General features: G+C 44.2%; 2 protein-coding genes across 5 annotated transcripts; one reads left to right on the top strand and one right to left on the bottom strand.

Moving 5' to 3' along the window:
- The first annotated feature begins 14 nt into the window (after positions 1-14).
- Positions 15-5,524, top strand: AUNIP (aurora kinase A and ninein interacting protein). The gene is made up of 4 exons (XM_013943310.2): positions 15-209; positions 1,371-1,503; positions 1,858-2,002; positions 4,378-5,524. Exons 1-4 carry the CDS (start codon positions 103-105, stop codon positions 5,334-5,336), a joined length of 1,344 nt encoding a protein of 447 aa, XP_013798764.2. The 5' UTR covers positions 15-102; the 3' UTR covers positions 5,337-5,524.
- Positions 5,525-7,171: 1,647 nt separating this feature from the next.
- Positions 7,172-18,732, bottom strand: MTFR1L (mitochondrial fission regulator 1 like). Of its 4 annotated transcripts, XR_010886455.1 has the most exons (8): positions 18,619-18,732; positions 18,050-18,154; positions 17,226-17,335; positions 16,194-16,405; positions 12,681-12,993; positions 12,137-12,468; positions 10,589-10,713; positions 9,871-9,909 (listed from the first exon to the last, which is right to left on the bottom strand). XR_010886455.1 is itself a non-coding variant. In XM_067311563.1 (6 exons), the coding sequence occupies exons 1-6, from the start codon at positions 18,631-18,633 to the stop codon at positions 8,128-8,130; spliced, it is 861 nt and encodes a 286-aa protein (XP_067167664.1). In that variant the 5' UTR covers positions 18,634-18,729; the 3' UTR covers positions 7,172-8,127. The 4 variants fall into 4 exon arrangements, 2 of the variants coding, with proteins under 2 accessions (XP_067167664.1, XP_067167665.1); XR_010886456.1 differs by lacking the exon at positions 10,589-10,713; XM_067311563.1 differs by lacking the exons at positions 9,871-9,909; positions 10,589-10,713; positions 12,137-12,468 and adding an exon at positions 7,172-8,233 and having other exon boundaries at positions 18,619-18,729.
- Between the last annotated feature and the right edge of the window lie 377 nt (positions 18,733-19,109).

Below are 19,109 nucleotides of genomic sequence, written 5' to 3' on the forward strand. Positions count from 1 at the left end.
ACTTGATGGAGACTGCGCCCCAGGGAAATCGTAAGGACCACTGCAGGTCTCTGCAACCTCTGCCTTGGAAGAGTGCCTGTAACAGGTCCTAGCGTGGTGGCTATGATGGCATGCAGCTCCCATCTCAACAGTGGGCTAACACAGAGCGAGGAACTGCTGGGGCTCCTGGCTGCACCACACCTTCCACAGCTGCTGCTCATGAAGACAAGGTGAGACAGGCTGGGGCTGGAGGGAAGCGGAAGAGGGGAGGACAGAGCCTGGCAAACAGCTGGGATGGGGGGAGGAGAGCGCATGTGTGAGTCAGAAAAATGTGCCTATGGCACTGTTCCCTTTTTGACCTTCACAGGAGCCCGTTTACTCTGTCCCTGCCTTCTGTTGTCTCTGTGAGTGCTTGGCTTCCTGTCCTGCCAAGGAGCCCTTTGGCAGCAGCTGTTGCCTCTCCTTGCTCCAGCTGGTGCATCTTGGAGTGGCCATGAGGGCAGCATCGTTGTTTACGCTGCAGGCCTTTCCTTCCTGTCACATGCACATGCATCAGTGCTGACCGCAGTCTCTGCACGGAGATGCCTGCATATGCCTCCCCACGACAGATATGGGGGGGGGGGGGGATGGCACGGTGATGCGTTACGGGCAGGCTGGCGATGTCCCCCTGCCCTGGCCCTGCCAAGGGCCCTCTGAGCACTTGCTGTGCTGCTGCTGTGCTCATTTTAGTTTGGGGGCAGCCCCCCTGCCTGGCTGCTGCCCTCCCAAGGTCGCATCCTCCTCCCTTTTCACACTCGGCTGCCCCTGAGCTTGAGGGCCCCCCACGGCCAGGCTTTGTTCCCAGGAGAGTTTATCGAGAGGGGAAGAAAAGCACAAACTAATACGCGCACCCCCCACGCACTGCCGCTCCCGTCAGCAACCCCCCGCGGCGCGGTGGCAGCGCTATATATATGGCGCAGCCCAGAGGGGGCGGGGCCACTCCGGCCCCTCGTCCCAGCCCGTCGCCGCGATTGGTCTCTCTCCGCGGCGGGGCCACGCCCCCGCGTCGCGCGCGGAGGCGGTTGGCGGCCGTTACGGAGCGGCGGTTGGCGCGTGCGGCGACGGTTGGCGGCCGTTACGCGGCGGCGGCGGCGGGTGAGGCTGGCGTCTGCGCGCCGAGGTAGGGCGGGGGGCGGCGCTGGGGGCTGGCGGTACCGCGGGGGAGTCCCGGGGGGCCCCTGCAGCCCGCTGCGCCGGGAGCCGCGGGAAGGGGAGTAGGGCGGGACTCGGCGGGCCGGAGGTGACGCTTCCACCGCCAGGGCCAGTTCGGCCTTCTTGGCGCTGCTCGGGAGGCTGCTGCCGGCCTTCCCAAGGGCCTGTGGAAGAGCCTCATCGAATCTGCTTTCTTGAAGGCCGGAAAACGCCGGGAGGGTCCGCTGTCGAGGGTCAGCCATGAAGCGCAAACGCAGAGGCAGCCCTGCGCAGCAGGCTGAGGCATGCGACGTCTGGCTGGACACTGCAAAGCTAAAGCAGCGCCAGGTACAGGTAAGGGGTCTGCGTGGTGCACATGGTGCTGTACCCTTTGGGGTGTCTGCTGTAGTCACGTGCAGTGCTTCACAGTCCTTTAAGTTTGTAAGAGTCTGTGATTGTGGGAGAAGATATGATAATATTGCAAATTAGAAGAGGCTGGCAGAACCAGGCTGCAAGATGGATGCAACATAGAAGTATTTAAAGATGTGTGAGAGGGATGGTATGAGGTTTGGACTGTGCAGGACGCTTGGATAGGAAGAGTTGAACCAGTTATCAAGGAAGCAGGAACTATGGCATGACACTGGAAGAAGGGTAGGTTTGTTATTAACAGAGTATGGTCACTTCCCATTTGTTTCTTTCCTTTCCCAGTCTTTCCTATCCAAGCCAAAAGTATCTCATCGACTTCTGGAAAGGAATTGTGATGGGTACACCTCAGTGTCTTTCACACAGACAAGAGCAGCTTCATTGTGCACCAAACAAACCACCATCTCCGCCTTCTTCAGTACACAAACAGGTAACATGAACCAGCTTATGCCCATGTAGGAAAATAGTTTCAGGCCGTAATAGAAAAATCTATCACACTTTATTTGTAGGCAGTTTTATTAGGTAGAGAATGTGTTTCCTTGTGAGGAGGGTAAAGGTTAAAGGTCTGAACTGCTGGAAAGGAACATGCTGTGAGGGTTAATCTAAAAGCAGTGTTTTTGCAGCGTTACACTAAAGTATGAGTAACAGGGAGTAGTTACAGCCAGTCTTCATTCAAGAGCGATCTGAACTCTTTAAATAACGCACCAGATTCTGTTCTCTACAAAACGGCATTTTCAGTGCAACGTAAGGAAGGCCAGGCACCTTACTCAACCTAAGTGCTCATATAAAACAGCCTGAGTGGCAAATCTCTCAGTGGTGCAGGAATACAATACGTGAGGGCTTACAGAGTAAGAGGCTTTGGGAAATGTCACCTATTAACTGTGACATCCTGAAAATAAGTTGACTAGGGTGGGAATGTTATTTGTGCTATGGAGACACCTTAACAGTTTTCAGCACTTAAGCTGAATTCATCTATTGTCACTGTGAAATCTTACATAACATTGAAATATCAGTATTTTGAAGCCTAGAACATATAAGCCTCAATCAAGAATTCAAGAATTTCTGTAATTTCATGCTCCAGCTGTAGCGTATTCTTGGATTTTCAGGTGGAATTTCAAGTTTTGTCTTGCCTAATGGTGTAACATTTAAAGGCCAATCAAAGCAGGAATGTCACTTCAGCTTGGGAAGGGTGCTGTATGGGCAGACGCACCAAGCCGTTCAGTATTTTGTGGGCAACTGTCCATGGCTGGAGAAGGCAGAACTTCTAGGGGGTTGCATGGTAGATTTGTTCTAAACAATAGCAGTCCTAGACTGTTTGTTACACGCGCTTGGAAGAACATTATAGCTGCAAGTGAAAATGAATGTTGCTTGGTTCAGTCTAGTTGTAAGAGAAATCAGTGGGAGTTTTGCAAGGAAAGCTTTTTTGTGAATAGTTGGTCAAAGCCTTTTCAAAAGAATGCAATGTTAAATCCTAACTGGACCAATAAAGGCAAGAGCAGATCATGTGGGAAGTATTTAAGGTAATTAAGCCAGCTGACAGGGTCTGTGCTTTTGAGGCTGCTTTTGTGATCCAGAATACAAGAAATTGGGATTTGTCTGTCTTGTTCTCAAATTAACAAATATAGACAGCAGTGAAATAGATGCAGGAATCAGCAGTGTAGGATACAGACTAATGCCTTACTGACAGAAAAGAGGCAGTACTTCAGTGCTGTATAACGGCTAGTTCACCAACATTTTCGTGATAAGCAGATCAGAGGAATCATTGCATAAATTGTACAGTTTAATACATGTAATCATCTTGTCTTGACCACTGAAGCAGGCTGCTTTTTCAAGAGCTGTAATCTAAGGGGAGACAGGCCAGAGGAACAGAGCAAACCATTCAAAGAGGAGTCAAGCCTAAAAAAATCAGGAGAGTATTTGAGAAGCTGAGCCCAGCAGGAACTTGCATGCTTGTTTTTGTAAACCACTGAACAGCCATTTGACAGAATTCTTTGCGCATTGTGGTAGGGCCATTGACAGTTTTTGCTTTGGATTTGTCATTCCTATACCTTTTGAATTCATTATGTTTCTATTTATTTATGTACTTATTTTCATTTGATGCATCTGATTGATTTCATTTATTTATTCGTTGTATGTGTTTGGATTCATTGAATGCTGCTATTGTTCATTAGATGTCCACTACAAGATTTAAGAAGCTGTAACAATTCTTGTATTTTTTGTCTTGAATTAAGGATGAGCTGGCTTATATTGAGAAATTATACTAGATTCCATCAAGTGGTTTCAGAAGTAAATGTGGCACTTGATTCTTTCATCTGGGGATGGAGGCCAGCTGTAGAATTTTCACTGGGTTTTCTTTGCAACTACTTTGCTAGCATTTATATACTCCCAGAAATAACCTGCTCTCAAGGACCTTTAAAACACTGTGGTTACTAGTTAACTTGTATCAGAAGAAAACTTACTAAAACTTCACTTCTGTACTCCATCAATTTATCAAACAACTAACTAGGCTGTAGCTGTCTCAGGTTTATACTATGTTCCTGTGTTGAGGGCTGCTGATGCATTCTGACCTAAAGTAGCTGTTCTTAACCCAGCTGGTCTCAGTAGCACAGAAATACTGATTAGTATGAGGTGGTGGCAATATTAATGTTGTATAGAGCAGTCTGTATTTCATTATTTGAAGGAGTGGTGAAACTGCTGTTAAGTCAAGCATCAAGGAACACTTCATACCGATAGCCTTGGGTAGTGACTAGCCCTGAGAAATGTGTGTGTCAGCTCTGACATTATCCAATTCCACTTTGTTTTCAGATGAAAAAGACAAAGAAAACTCCAGGTTATCTCCACTTATCCTAAATAAAGAACATAAAGAAAAAGGTATTCCTTTGGCTGCCTCCCCTGTGAAGACCTTGATGTTTCCACAGATAGAAGAAGCCCAGAAACAACCCTTCAGAGCTGAAGATAAGAAGGTACAGATTATACCCCAGCATATTGTTCAAAAAGCACTAGTCTTGCAGACCTGTTTGCCAGACTCTTTGCTAGAAGCAGAGTCTCACAGTGAGAGTGAGGCCTCCTGTGGGGGAAAAGAGGATTTCTTCTTAGATTTCACCCAGGATTCAGAGGGCAACCCGATCCTAGCTCACAGAAATGCAGCTGATCTATTTGCTGGAGAAGCAGTCTCTGCAAGCAACATAACTTCAAGAAAGAGAGCAGACTCCTGGATGAACGAAGAGGGCCAGCGGGACCCAGAGGAGAAAAAGGATGGACTTGATTTCCAACCAAGATGTGGTGCAAACCAGAGTAAGAAACCACACCAACTGCCTAGTAGCAATAATTCTTTAATTGATTTCTCTGAGCCTGAGAATATAAATCCTGCTATAAAGAGAGACAGTATCTGGGCTGCTGGCTTTTATTCATCTCCAAAAAGAACAGCTAAAGCACAGCCTTTGAGAGAGTGCAACCAAAACACTGGTGGTGGTTCAGCTAAGGAAGAATGGGACAGTAAGAACAGACTGAGCAGTCCTTTGAAGCAATTGTTTACCCAGGATTCACAGGGGAACAGAGTAATTTCTCACTACTGCCAGAAAGTGAGATCTCCTCTAAAGGACAAAAACAGCACTAGGAGTAGGCTGACTAACTCTCCATACAAGGATTGTTCCAGGAATGCTACAAATAGGAACGTAAGCAAACTAGGGGAGTATCAGTTAGATGCATGCTACGATTTACTATTCACACAGGATTCGGAAGGGAATAGAGTTATTAAACACTGACTAGTAACCATTAATGGGTAGCCTGTATGAAGTCTTCTGAAGCCTAAGGAGAGCATCTTCTTCAAGAAAGGGGTTAGGAATAGGTAAGTATACCCATTGCTTATAGATATGGTCTAGATGGTATATGTAGTAGACCCATGCAACAGGCAGAAGCTCTTTGATCTCTAATAAAATAAATTTTTAAAGGAGTATGTTTATAATGCTTTGGCTGTTTCAATCATGATTATAGCCTGTGTGGCACTTCTACCAGTGTTTACATAATCTGCTGCTGTTCAGCCTAAAAGAACTTGCTGGTGACGCTTCCATATTTCTTAGTCTCCTAGAAGTCCAAATTAAAAGTTTTTCTAGGATCAGCTCAGGAACCATACTGTCTACTTCAGACATTAGCTGCCTCTAAGATTAGGTTCAACTACCAGTCACACAATTCTGCTTACCTCTAAATTGCAATTGTACTGTCCTTTATAAGTGACAGCTGTTGTGGGGTGTGGGGAAGAAATAATGAGTTTTAGGCTTTCATCTTGTGCTTCTATTATTGTTAAAGGCTCACCTGCAGCTAGCAAAGGTGTAATGAAAGCACTTAACTCCTACTGCCAAGCTTCCCAAAGGTTTAAAGCAATGAAAACTGTGATAAGAGGTTGAAGTCTAACAGTGCATCTGTTCTGGGTGAATCTGAACTGTAATTCTAACATTAGACACCTGTGTAACTCTTTCATAGGATGGGATGCACCTGGGTGGACTGGGGTGGGCCAGCAAGTCCTCCATACATGTTCTTCCCAGCTTCCAGTTGATGGTACCATTACAGCCTGGTTAGGTGGAAAGGCAAAGCATTAAGCCCTCTCAGTAGGAGAGGGAACTATATTAAGTATTAGTTTAGCTGCATATGCAGCTGCCACATTTCAGTAACAGCAGTGGATAGTTTCTATATGCTTCTTGTACAGCTTGTTCAGCATAATCCCCTGCTTTTAGATACGTAGGATTTTGGATGGGCATGCTTTAGATTTTATCCGCTTCGAAGCACAGAGACCAGCTGCTCAAAAACCGCAGGGGTCATATGCAATAGAGACAACACAGCCAGCATCTGCAACCACAATCACACTCCAGAACAACAACCTTTTTTGTTAGAAGCAACTGCCTGATTTTTTTTAAACCTTTTTTATGTTGAGTACAACTATTTTTTTCTCAGCCACTGCTTTAACTCTAACTATTGCCATTTAATACAGTTTTACTTTCCCATTGGGCCAGAATTTCAGTATGACAGATCAAATTAAAGCTATGTCACAGTCCAGAAGTTAGTTGTTCTGCTGTTTGCTCTTATATCCAGCCTGCATGGGGAACACATTCCCAGAAACAGGGAATCTTGGTTTCAATTCCATCTTCTCCAAAGGGGATATACTCCCACCAACTCCTTATACAGAAGAGACTTACTGTGATAGAAAGAATGATCTGGTAGTCCAGTGGCTTATGGCATGCATCTGAGAGGGAAAGAGCTGTTCTCGGGACTGCATCTGTATCGACCATACATAAAATGGATTAAGTCTTAAATGCTCCTCTTTCTAGTCTCAGCTTACTGCATGGCCAGATGACCCTGTGGAAGCCTCTTTTCTCACTTTTAAACATCTTACTGGGGATGATGATTTAACTTTTCAAGCCCTGAGGAACTGGTGAATTAAGAAAGCCTTAGCACCTGAATTTATTAATTCAGATTAATAAATCACTGCAGCGCTATAATCTAACACTTCATCTGTAGCAGGTGAAATCCTCCTCCCACAATATAAGGCACTATTTCTGACATGTTGTGGACATAAACATATTAATAATATTAAGGACAACTACTGTCTTATTAAGGTTCAATTTTATATAAAGAAAAAAAAACATACATTAAATACAGCCATGAGGAACATCGCAGAGAGTGAGCACAGCTGAAAGAAACATCTTCAATTAGTGAGAACTGTAGCCATAAACAATGCCAATTTCCCTCTTCCCTTTGCTTAGATGACAATTCTCGTGGTGCTCAGTTCTTAGTATTGGTGGTTCAAAATATAGACCTTCGAGAACACTAAATAAAATACATTTCATCTGAATACAAGGACTATTAATGAAACATGAAATTACGGGCAAGAAATTAAGGCCATTCTGTCATGCAACTATAGGGATGATTTGTGAGTTAAGAAACAGCAAGGGCATATTAAAACCAGCCAGCACCCGTTAGGCACAGCTGCATGGTTTAATCATTTACTTCACTTTCATCTAATCATCAGCTTAGAAGAGGTTATTGGGAAGAAACCTTTTACCTTCTTGATTCAACAACTTCCTAAACACTGAAGATCTGGAAGCATGAAACAGTTTATTCTCAGTAGCTCTGTACCAGACTCACAACAGAGGAAGAACTGGATGTTTGACATCCATTTATGCTGTAATGGGTAACAAGTTATATTGCAACAAGACAGTTATAAGTTAACTTGAATGCTTAATGTGAACCTAAGGAAAACTGTAGGTAGAAAGAACTTCATCCAGCAGCACTCATTGCATTCTTTAGAAGATCCTTACCAAAAATCAAGACCTAAATACAAGTGGAAAAGAATTTCCATCTTCTTAAAAAGTTTTTTTCTTAAATATTACAATACATTGAAAACACTTCAAATCCATAGGGTCTTTCCTAAGTAAGTGTCCAGTGCATAAACAATTTCTAATTAATAAAAGAGGCAAAAAAGTTCAATCCTTAGGAAGGCAGCTACTGTGGAGAAAATTTTGGGAGCATAACACTTGCTTACAGAGTTTAATGACGGTAACATCACTTCTCTTTCATGGTTAGATCTTCATCCTTTAGGGCAAATTTTCTTCTCAAAACTTCTGCTATAAGAATAGCAGGGTCTTCCTCCTTCATTGAAGTTCGGTTTCTACGTGGAAGATACAAAACACAGTGTATTAATAAACACCAAAGTTGATGGCTTACAATTCTAGTTAGATTTTAACTTTAGAAATGTATTTAAGTATTTTCCTGCAACCTTGATCATCAGCTTTTGTTGCAAGTGGAGGAGGGAGGTGCAAGAGCAACAATACAAAACAAAAGGTAGCTTAAAATTCAGACCTTTCATGTTTGGTGTAGGAAGCGTGCAGCTCATGTTGTAGATCTAGTTGTATCACTGAAAGTCTCAGCAAAGCTCTTTATTTATCATTTTTTTATTCAACTGTGTTAATAACAGTTAAGAAAATAAAATGTTACAAGTTATTCACAGGCTATGTCTCTTGAATATAAATCTAAAAATGTTGTTCGAAGTAAAGTCATCAAACTAATTCTTCATTAATTTCACTATATAATAGATATATGCTTTCATATTTAAAAATATTTTAAAGAAAGTTGTTATGCATTTCCTTTCTCTTACACAACTACATAGAGGTGTGTGGTTTTTTTTTTTTTTAATACCAGTCTATCATCAAAGCATTCTGCCTCTTGTGACAAGTCCAGGCAAGCAGTTTACTTTAGAAGTGCCAGTAAGCTTATTTCACAGGAAGCCAAAACCTAGGTTTTCTTCCCCTCAAGTTATCATGAATTACTCAATAAGGCTTTGTTTGGAACCTGTAATAATCATTTCAGAGCTTAACTTTTTTATAGTTAAAATCCTCTCTTGATCAGAAACCAGTGTGTGTTTTAAACATTCCTTAAAAAACATCCCCCAAAGTGTATCTGTCTGTGTTTGGGAGGTACTTGCTCTCAGATTAACAGTGAAGGCTTTTAGTAAGCTGTATAAGAGGTCACCAAGAGGCTCGCAGGTAACCCTTCGCTCTGGGGCAGACTGCTGTCCAAGTCAAGTTCTTAATTTACAGTTGCATAAGTGCATCACAATTTAAAAGCTGATTTTAGAGCTAGAAACATGCCATTGATTTCATTCAGACAGAACTGTTCCTTCTGACGAGGGTGCGGAGACAAAGATCAGGAGCCCCCCCCAAAACCATTCCTTCCACCCAGGCAATCAGCTGCCTCAGAAGCGGCACAGCGAGAAACCCAAGCAGCCAGAGGAAGAGGCTAGGCTATCAGCAGCAAAGAGACAGCTGTGACGAAGCCTAGAGTTGTGCTGATCACAAGGAAAATGCTATCACAAGATGAGTACAGAGATAATCTGGACCAGGGGTGAGGAAAGTAATCTGTCCTACCAAAGAGTACAAACTTCCTACGGCAAGGCACAACCAGCAACAACTGCAAGAAACTAGCAGCAGAGGCAGCACTTCAACACCAAGAAGCACCAGGATTAAACTTCAGCATCTCAGTCCTTTATAGCTTCTCCAAGGGCCAGAGAAATAATCACGGGCAGATTAATTTGTTCAATCCCACAGAAGAAGAAGTACTTAAAAATAAAAGTGTACTCACATTCCAAGCAGCTCCTCATGCTACCTGTTTTTAACCACACACTGAATGCACGGCTCAGCAGGCATACTACTCAGACAATCCCCTTCCAGAGGGCATCACAGACATTTTAAAGGGCTCTATTTGACATTTGTTGAAACATACACATTTCTGCAAGTGTTTCTCATACTCATTCATGAAGCTTCCAAGGTTGTGATTAAGCACCAAGTCCTAAATAGGAGCATCAGAGAAGCATCTATGTAATTATCTTGTTAAGCATCATTTGGCACCTTCATTCACAAAACTTAGAAGAAGAGTATGTGATCCTTTAAGTTTTACCGGTGTTACGTACCTACACTAGCAAAACTGCTCTGTACTTAACTAACAGTACCTAAGCAAAGCGAGCACAGCAGTAAAAACACAATTCTGCTAGTACAGCTGCACTGACACTAGAGGATTGTGTCTGGGAATCATCTTTCCACATCAGAGACAAACAACTGTAGTGTGGAAACTTAACAGTGGCTTATGCCAGGCATTTCTTCTTGCAGCAGGGTAAAAGCGGGCATAACGTCAATGACTCAGCTGTCAAAGATCGCTTTATTAAACTGCAGAAACAATTCCTTTCAGCTGTCTGTCCATATACAAAGTTCAGAAAACCGGACAAATAAAATATAGATGCCTCTATGGAGGCTACCTGCATGAAACTGCTCTGATTTAAAACACTTGCTCATATTGCCATTGCTTCTAAACATACTTGTCCTTATAACCCAACTGTGCAAGAACAGGGACTGTGTGACTGAAAGAGGTAGTTCACTGTCAGCAGCTGGGGGAAAGAGGCATTTCATGACTAATTGTAAAAAATGAAATCAGAGAAAATGCTACATAACAAAAGCTGTACAAGTGATATTACCCTCCAGTCTAGTGCTGAACAAGACCTGCTCGCACCCCGAAACATGAAGTATTGCTGTGCTAGAGCCGGGGCTGGCGTTCCAGTCAGCCATCTTCAGTTAGCAGGTAAGTCATCATGCCACCAGACTGGAGAGGGATCAAGCATCAATAATTTAAGCTAGTCAAACACTGAACATTAGTGAATTATTCAGTGTAATTTTTCAACTATCTGCAATTGTTCAAACAGCTCTAATTAAGATACAATAACCATATACTAAAACATACCTCTTAAATTTAAGAGGCAGGTTAGAGGCTAAGACAAACAGATGAGAAGAAAAGTTGAGCTCAAGCAAGAGATGGTCTCAAGCTTTTGTATTAAAGCGTTTCCGGTTTTGATGTAAGCAGCAGCACTACAGGAAGCATGTAAAAATGAAGTAATTCCATGTATTAATGCAGTTAACTCCATTGCCTGAAAATTCATGTTATTACAGCCAACATATTTGATCAATACATGGAAAAATTCTCTGAGCTCCATCAGAAAAGAGAAACCAGACTCATCTGTGACCCAACTCCCTTCCTAATAAGTCAAGCAGTCACTAAAGGGAAAAGGGATCTTGGTGATTCGGGTCCTTTGCCCAACTCTGTACCCAACGAGGAAGGATTTGGTAGATATCCCCCTCTCCCCAGTCTCCAAGAAGTATCCTACAGTATGAAAACCTTCCTCTCTCCCATATTCTGTAATTTTATAAAGAAACAATGCCGTTAATAAATCCTTTCTTTGTGCACAGGCCATCTCTTGCTCCTGTTCTTTCACATAGATCCCTTTCTACGGTAACAGCAAGATTAGACACTTCCATCCATTGCTAGTTATTCTCATACATTCAGGCTAGGAAATTCGAGTCAAATTTTGACCTTACTGCAGCTTTCCCTGTCACCTACAAGCTGCTTTTCACAAAGGATCAACTATGGCTGCTGAAGACACCGAAACACTTGTGTTCCATAATTGCCACATGCAAAAAGATAATACGGACAGCTGATTATTTCAGCTTCAGCTTAACAACTGCTAACTGCATAACATGCTAACCTAGCCGTGGCTAAAATAAACTAATTCTAAGTTTAGAAGTCGTATTTTTGTTTCTGTCATTTTCATGGATTTGCTCCAACCTGCCTCAAAGACTTTGCAAACAGCCTCCCCGCCAGTCACTGTCTTGTTACAGGTGTTCCGGATGCAAGCTGAACGCACTTCTCTCATTTGAATATATAATTTTTTCAGTACTGGTAACTACGTTTCTTTTCAACTGAATCAGGCATAAAAATTGTGAACAACCATCACTCAACATCTTATTTTTGGCCAGGAATGTCATTACAGCTTTGGGCTGAAATTTGGAAACTGAACATTATCACTGTGATTTCACGTGTAAAACAAAGCGGGTAGAGCTAACACATTAAAGAAGCTACTTTATCAGATGGGCAGAATCCTGCCTCACCCATGCAGAAGCCAGCATGTCAGCAACTTGGGGCATTCTCATGATAAATGCATACACTTATCATGAGACAAGTGCAAACTCACTCTGCCCACGTTCAAGGCTCGGCCAGATGCGAACCAGATCCAGTCTGGAAGCTGAAAAGCTCCGTGTGTTCACTCCCGTATGTGCCATGCTGAAACAGCTGTTCGGCTTCCCAGCTGGAGACAGCTTGGGTCTTGAACAACTTCAAGTAGAGAACTGCAACGTGGGCCTCACTTTGAACGCTGTTCTGGTTTTAATCTGGGCAAAGCACAAGCTCTTTTTGAGGTGAATAGGTTGAAACAGCCAAACACTGTGCTCATCTGTTTAAGTTCCCCCTCCACTGCTTTCTATCCAGATAGTTCAATAACGCAGGTCTGGTCCAACATCTATCATCCTGGACATAATTAAAACAATACAGAAACATAAGTGTCAGCAAGTTCTACTATAAAATTAGTATTTCCCCTCTGTTAATCATGAACATACAGCACCACCAACAAGCAGATGAATGAAATGTCCAGTGTTTACAATGACTTGACAGACAAAAAAAAAGATGACGACAAACTTTCAAAGAGAAAATAAAATCAAGAGAGTTCAGGAAAGACTTACAAGTCTTTGTTCTGCTTCATCCTATGAATGTCTTTAAGAATGCCCATCATGTCCGCAAAACTGCTGGCCTTCGAAAGAGACACAGAATCTTCCTCGTCAGGATCCTTTGGTTCTGGTTTACAACATTCAGAGGTTGCAGAACAAAGCATGGAAACTGATGGGAGCTCTGGGGTTTCTAATTCTGCCTCTTCCTCTGTGATATCACTAATGACAAAGGAAGTTGTAGAGTGGAAAGAGGGTCCAAAACAAGGTAAAGGAGAAGATGCATTTGAACTTCCTGGAGATAATAAATCTGGTGTTAATGAAGCAGAAGCTGAAAAAGAAAACAGTACAGGTGGATAAATAAACTAATGCCAAACCTGTTTTCTTTCCCCCCTAAACAATAGAATATGAATCAAAAGGCATAATCAGCCAGCCTCCCCCATGTTAGCAGAAAACAAATTAAGCAAATCCTCTGTCTTACCCTCCACGGCTAGTCCACTTCCTAGAATACCATGTGGCAACACAAGATCTTCTCCAGGATCTTTTACCCTCCAGCCCACCATACTTCTCCCTCTATATCTATCATGCCCATTGCCATATCATCCCTGCAGTTCAAACACTGCATCCAGCACCTGCATCAGCCAGGTTTGCTTTTGCCATTTTACAGACAAGTAATGGCGGAACAGAGATTTAGCTGCTGCTCAAGGTCACAGAGGGAGCCTGTGTTACAATATAGGTCTTAATTGTCTTAACTTTTCTTCCCTTACCCTTCACCACAGAGTATACTGCTTTCCTTTCTTTTTCTTTCAGTTTCTTTCCCCTCAAACCATTACAGATGGTGTGAACGCAGAGCCAGATCAAGAGCTCCTGCATTTTAAACTAGGCTTTCCCAGCAATTCCCTCTGTGACTGCAGGCGTTTTGACCTGTCTTGCTTTCCACCACCATCTATAAAATGAGAATAGCATCCACTTATTTCACAAAGAAGATGGGATTTATTTGCTCATGTTTTAAAGCACCATGATGATAAGAACAGCTATATAAATTACAAGTGTTATTAAGTGAAAATGAGTTAGATATTTCCAATTTAAAACATTAAGGAAAAAAATGAAATATGCTATGTGCACATCTCCTTGAAAGAACTTTCCTGCACTGAAAACAAATGGTACCTTAAAGCACTTATGCCCTTAGCCTCCAGAGAAAAGTTGTAGATTGTTATCAATTTCCAATTAAGGGCTTTCTGTAACAGTATATAAAGCAGACTGCACAGTATTTCTTTTTTTGCCATCAACCTTTCCAAAATAAGCCTGCTAACTAGTCATCTCCTGTATCAGATTACTGAGCCACAGCTAGGCCCTAAATCATAGTTCCCAATTATTGACTTAGAAGATGCTAAGTCAATAAGAACTGTTCTCAGATGCTAGCTGATAAAGACTGGGAACATTGCTAAGTAGAGAGGGAGAGAAAAGGGAATTAAATGATTAATGTATTTTTCTCCCACCCGGGTCTCTAATTTTCCGAGTTATTACTTTCTTTGAATTAAAATGGGCTTTTCTAGCACACAGCTTGGACAACTGTAGAGCCGAGACAGAAGTTAGAAGGAAAAATGCACAGAATTTGCCTGTTCTTTATTCCAATTCAGTTGTTCCTCTGATCTTGCATAAAGAAGGAAGAGGACACACAGAGTCTGTTTCAAAACCCGCCTGGATGCAATCCTGTGCAACGTGCTCTAGGCGACCCTGCTTGAGCAGGGGGGTTGGACTAGATGATCTCCAGAGGTCCCTTCCAACCTCAACCATTCTGTGATTCTGTGAAGGGGACATCTGTGATGTCTTGTTTTACACTCACTCCCTGCAGAGCTGAAGGCAACGTGGTTCTGCGACCCTCAAAGTGGCTTCATTTTACCATGCTGTGGTAAAAGTCGAAGCACATGGCATATGGGATCCATGCAACTGCACTCTTTACAGCTGATCAGCTGATGGCTGGTGTATTTTGACAGGACCAAAAATGACAAGAAACAAAAGCACAGGAAGACGGATATTCTCTGTGTGCATTAAATCACAACAGAACTATATGAAGGAAATGGATGGTTCATCAGTAGAAGAAATACCTAATCTCATCTCATTTAAACACGATTTCACAGGCCAGAACTGTCACATAGGCTTCTCAGGTGGTGGCATGTATGTCTATACTATCGATATCAAATAGATTCTTAAGAGTGCGTTGATTGTTACACACAACTGGAAAACAAACAAACAACCCTGCCCCAAACTATTTTTCACGTAGAAACAAACACCACAACCCCGTTTCATGTTCAAATGCTTCTATGGCTCATAGATAATTGGACTAAATATAAGCAGTCATAAAGGCTCTAAGTCAGCTGGGGCTACAAAGTCAGACAACCACGCTGTCTTTCACAGATCACGAGAGATTTGGTCCCCTGTACGCACAATGCAGGGCAATGCAAAGTAGCAGTCTGGGTATTCAAAAAATATTTGTTTTCAGATGTAGCATAAGGAAGATTTCATCAGCCCCTATTACCCATCACAAACAACAAGAATGAACCAGCATGATATCATTTCAAGCGTGGCACAATCCTGTTTTGTTTTTTTCAAGTAACAATCTTCTTCCCCTGGAAAGCAGCCATATTATAGCTGTTATCTTGGTTACCAGCCAAAGTATTCTGCATACAAGAAATGCAGCTTTAAGGAAGAAAAGCTGGTTTCAAAAAGGATTGAATTCCATTCATTTGAAAAACCATTCATTTTTCAAGATTTTGAGTTGTGAGATCAACAACTCTGCCCTCTGACTACTCCATAAAGATACCCAGTTATGTCTGATCTTACTAGTTTCCCAACTCTAAAACGACCATTGTAGCAGCAAGCTTTGTAGTACCACTGGACTTTGGGTCCTACCAAGTGTCTTCATATTCCCAGGGCTTGAGGATACAGGAAAAGCCATGAAAGGAAGTGAAGTAAGAACTTCCTTTTTCCTCACAGTTCAGTTTTGCAGCTAACACATAGCTTTTCAGTTGCATACAAATTTACTAAAAGCAAGCAAGCAAGCAATTCAGACTAGGCTCTTCACCAAATACCTTATTTCCTACATAAATAGCACTGTCATTTTCACAGAAGAAACACACTAACTTCTCACTCCTAGCCAAACCAAGGCATAGCCCACGAATTCACAACCAGCTCAGGGCAGGAATGGCAAGAATATACCAAATGTTTTCATGAAACAGGGTACTTGAGACGAGACTCAGTCTCCAGATCAAATGCAGCAAATGCAGTCACAAAGCTATGCTTGGTACCTCTTAAAAACAAGCAGGGCTTCTCCAACTAAACGAATGCAAACATCTAGACAAAGAACCAGCATTGAGTTGGCACCAAAGACAGCATCCCATCACCAAGAAAAACGTCCTGACAATTCTGCTGGGAAAACAGGCTGCAAATCTGGCTCTGTACAGAAGAAACCTCACTGTTCACTAATTCGAGTCTTCTCATTTAACAAAAAAAAGCTCATTATGGACCTACCTGACTCTGCAGCCACTATTTTAGCTATCTGACTCCGAAGGTGACTCAGCTCATCCTGGAGCTCAGCTGTTCGACTCAGTGCTGGTAAACCAGGTTTCTTCAAGGCGAGCAGCTTCTCCTCCTGCTTCCTCAGGTTGGGGACTGAAGCATTTCGCTGTATGACAGTGAAGGGACTGGGCTTCCACTTGTGCTTCAGTGGGCGAGTGTCGCTCCTAAGATGTACAGGACAAAAATCTGTTTGTCACTTGCAAGATCCAGACCCCTCTGTAATAACAACACTCTGCTGCCGCCTCAGGAGAGCAGAGTACTTTACAAACAACAAAACAATTAAGCCTCCGTACCGCTACGCTGCGTGTGCCACTGTATGGATGTGCTGTTCCACAATATGTGCTATCTCTCTGCGTTACAAGGAACGGAAAGTCAGTTGTAGAAATCATGGTCAGACAGCACAAGACATGGTGAGGGGAAGCAGGGACAAAAGTCTGGACATGTTCACATGTAATGAGGAGAGAAATGACTCGAAACAGTGTCTCTCCTCCCAGGCAGTCACTACATATACCTGGGGAAAAGTCACTTACCCCATTAACCTGTGCCTCCCATTTCAAAGTCCATTTTCTCTCTCACAAGATACATATCAATACTGCCCTGCTTTCAGGACAATAATTACAAAAGTTCAAATGACCTGGAACTGAACTCCTGGAGTCAGAGCATTTTGATCCCAGAAAGACAGCTCAACTCTTCAATTTTCCAAGGTGAAAATGCCAAGAATCACATGGGTTTCTCTGTACAGACCTTTCAGGGAGAAAACTGTGGTAGGACACAATCTCTTAGTGCTTCCTGTAGGAATTCCTCCCAAGGTTCTTTGTCCAAATTTTTTCCCCCATCCCTTGGGAAAAAATTCTTTCAACAGGCACCACATCACACCTCAAGAACAATGGAATTTGTGAGCATTTGATCAATGCCTGGCCTATGCTATACAAAATAAACCAGCATATAAAAATAAGGATCGGCAGGTACAAAGAGCAAACCAACCTGACTCTGGCGTATGTTTCTTCATCGTCTGCTGCTATCCACACAATGTCTGCCAAGGTAGGGACTGGAGGGACGTCATTTAAATAGAGCTCTGAAACGTTTGGCAGAACCTAAAACAAAAGTGGCATTAGGGAAATGGTGGTCCTGTTTCCTGAAACCGTACCAAATCTGTTGCACTGGCCATCAGAGGCTTTCTCTGCATCAGGTCAACAGCTTAATCTCAGATACGTGACAGCAACACTATTTGGTTTATAGAAGAGTAGAGGTTCAGCGCGTTGACTTATACGCCTGTTCCTGGGTGTGTTGTTATGTGCTAGCGTGCTTCATAAGCCTGAACAGTGAGGTTGCAAAAGGATACATGATCCAACTCAGCGTGCTGCCAAGGCCACGCGCAACACTTTCCCATTACAAGCCCCTGGCTCTGTCCTTGACCTCAGAGTGACACAGGTGTTTCCATAAACCTTGTTCTACTGTTTAGAAAAAAAAGCCGCAGAGGGCGAGAGGCTTGCTAGAGGTCCCACAATGAAGCTGTTGCTCAGCGACATGATGTTTCTGCCTCCTCTAATTATTAGCGCATTAACCTTGTGCATAGACACTATTTTAGGAGATGTTTACCTCAAGTTACCCAGGCTCATTTAAAGGTACAGGATTTACAAAAACAAACAAACAGAAAAACCTTAAAATTAACTATATTGGAAAATTAAAGTCTTGTCAGTACAACTCTACAGATGCATTTATTTCCCCGAAGAGCAGCATACGACAGTGCTGTTCAAGAGCTGTAGCTTCCTACACCTAACCACCGAATCCTTTGTGAGTCCGCTTACCTCAAAGGTTGCTCTGGGGCAGGGTTTTAGAGGAAGGGTTGACCCGATCCTCCTGACAACGCTGCGTGTTGAGCCGTGCGGTTTGTTCTGCCAAATGGGGATTGTCTGAAAGATGCAATTTTATAAAGTCGGTATTTCAAGTCGGTTGCCCTTTTTTAAAGTTTAATAAACCGAAAACCACCATGTATAGTCAACTCGAAGCTCTGAGCTCTGTTTTTTTTTTTGTTGTTGTTGTTCAAAGACACTTTTAAAGGTTTATTCAAGTAATTGGGCACCTGCTGATAACCAAGGCCCTACTTCTATAAAACCGTGTTTCAAGCGCACCTACGCGAAGGGCAGCCAGGTGCTAACGGGTATTTCGACACGCGTGGGGCCCTCGCAGGGCTGGGAGCAGCCCGAGGGAGGACGCCGCCGCCGCCAGCGGGCCCAGGAGCCACCCGCCACCGGCGGGGAGCCGCCCTCGAGGCTCCCGCGCCTTCGCACCGTGCTGACGAGCGGGCGACGCCGGCGCAGCTCCGCGCCCGGACAGGGGCCGCCGCGCCACCCGCCCGCCGCGCCGCGGCACCTACCGAGTCCGCCGCCATGTCGCGGCCGGCCGCTCGCAGACGGCGCGGTCAGGTCAGGTCAGGGCGGGCTGCCGGCGGCGCCGCCCCGCCTCATGCCGCTCCCGGGCTGCAGAGGTCCCGCCGCGGCGGCGGCGGCGCCGGCCCCCGGGACCCGGACCCGCCCCGCGGGGGCTGCGCAGCGCCCGGCGCGGCCCGGTCACCTGCGGGCAGCGGCCCAGCAACGGCCCGGCGCGGCCCCGCTGCCCTCGCTGCGCCGCCGCGACCCGGAAGCGAGAGGCGCCGCCGCTTCCGCTGCCGGGCGGCACCGCCCCGCGCATGCGCCGCGCCGGGCCGGGCCCGGGGGGGGGCAGAGCGTGTGAGGGGGGTGTGAGGAGGCGTGAAAGGTGTGACAGGGGGTGTGTGTGTGGGGGGTGTGTGTGTGTGTAAGGGTGTAATGGCGTGGGGTGTGATGGTGATGTGCGGGGCGCGTACGCGTGAGAGGACGCGATGGTTCG

Source organism: Apteryx mantelli, chromosome 27 (assembly GCF_036417845.1).
Source record: "Apteryx mantelli isolate bAptMan1 chromosome 27, bAptMan1.hap1, whole genome shotgun sequence".
In the NCBI taxonomy this organism is placed as follows: Eukaryota; Metazoa; Chordata; class Aves; order Apterygiformes; family Apterygidae; genus Apteryx; species Apteryx mantelli.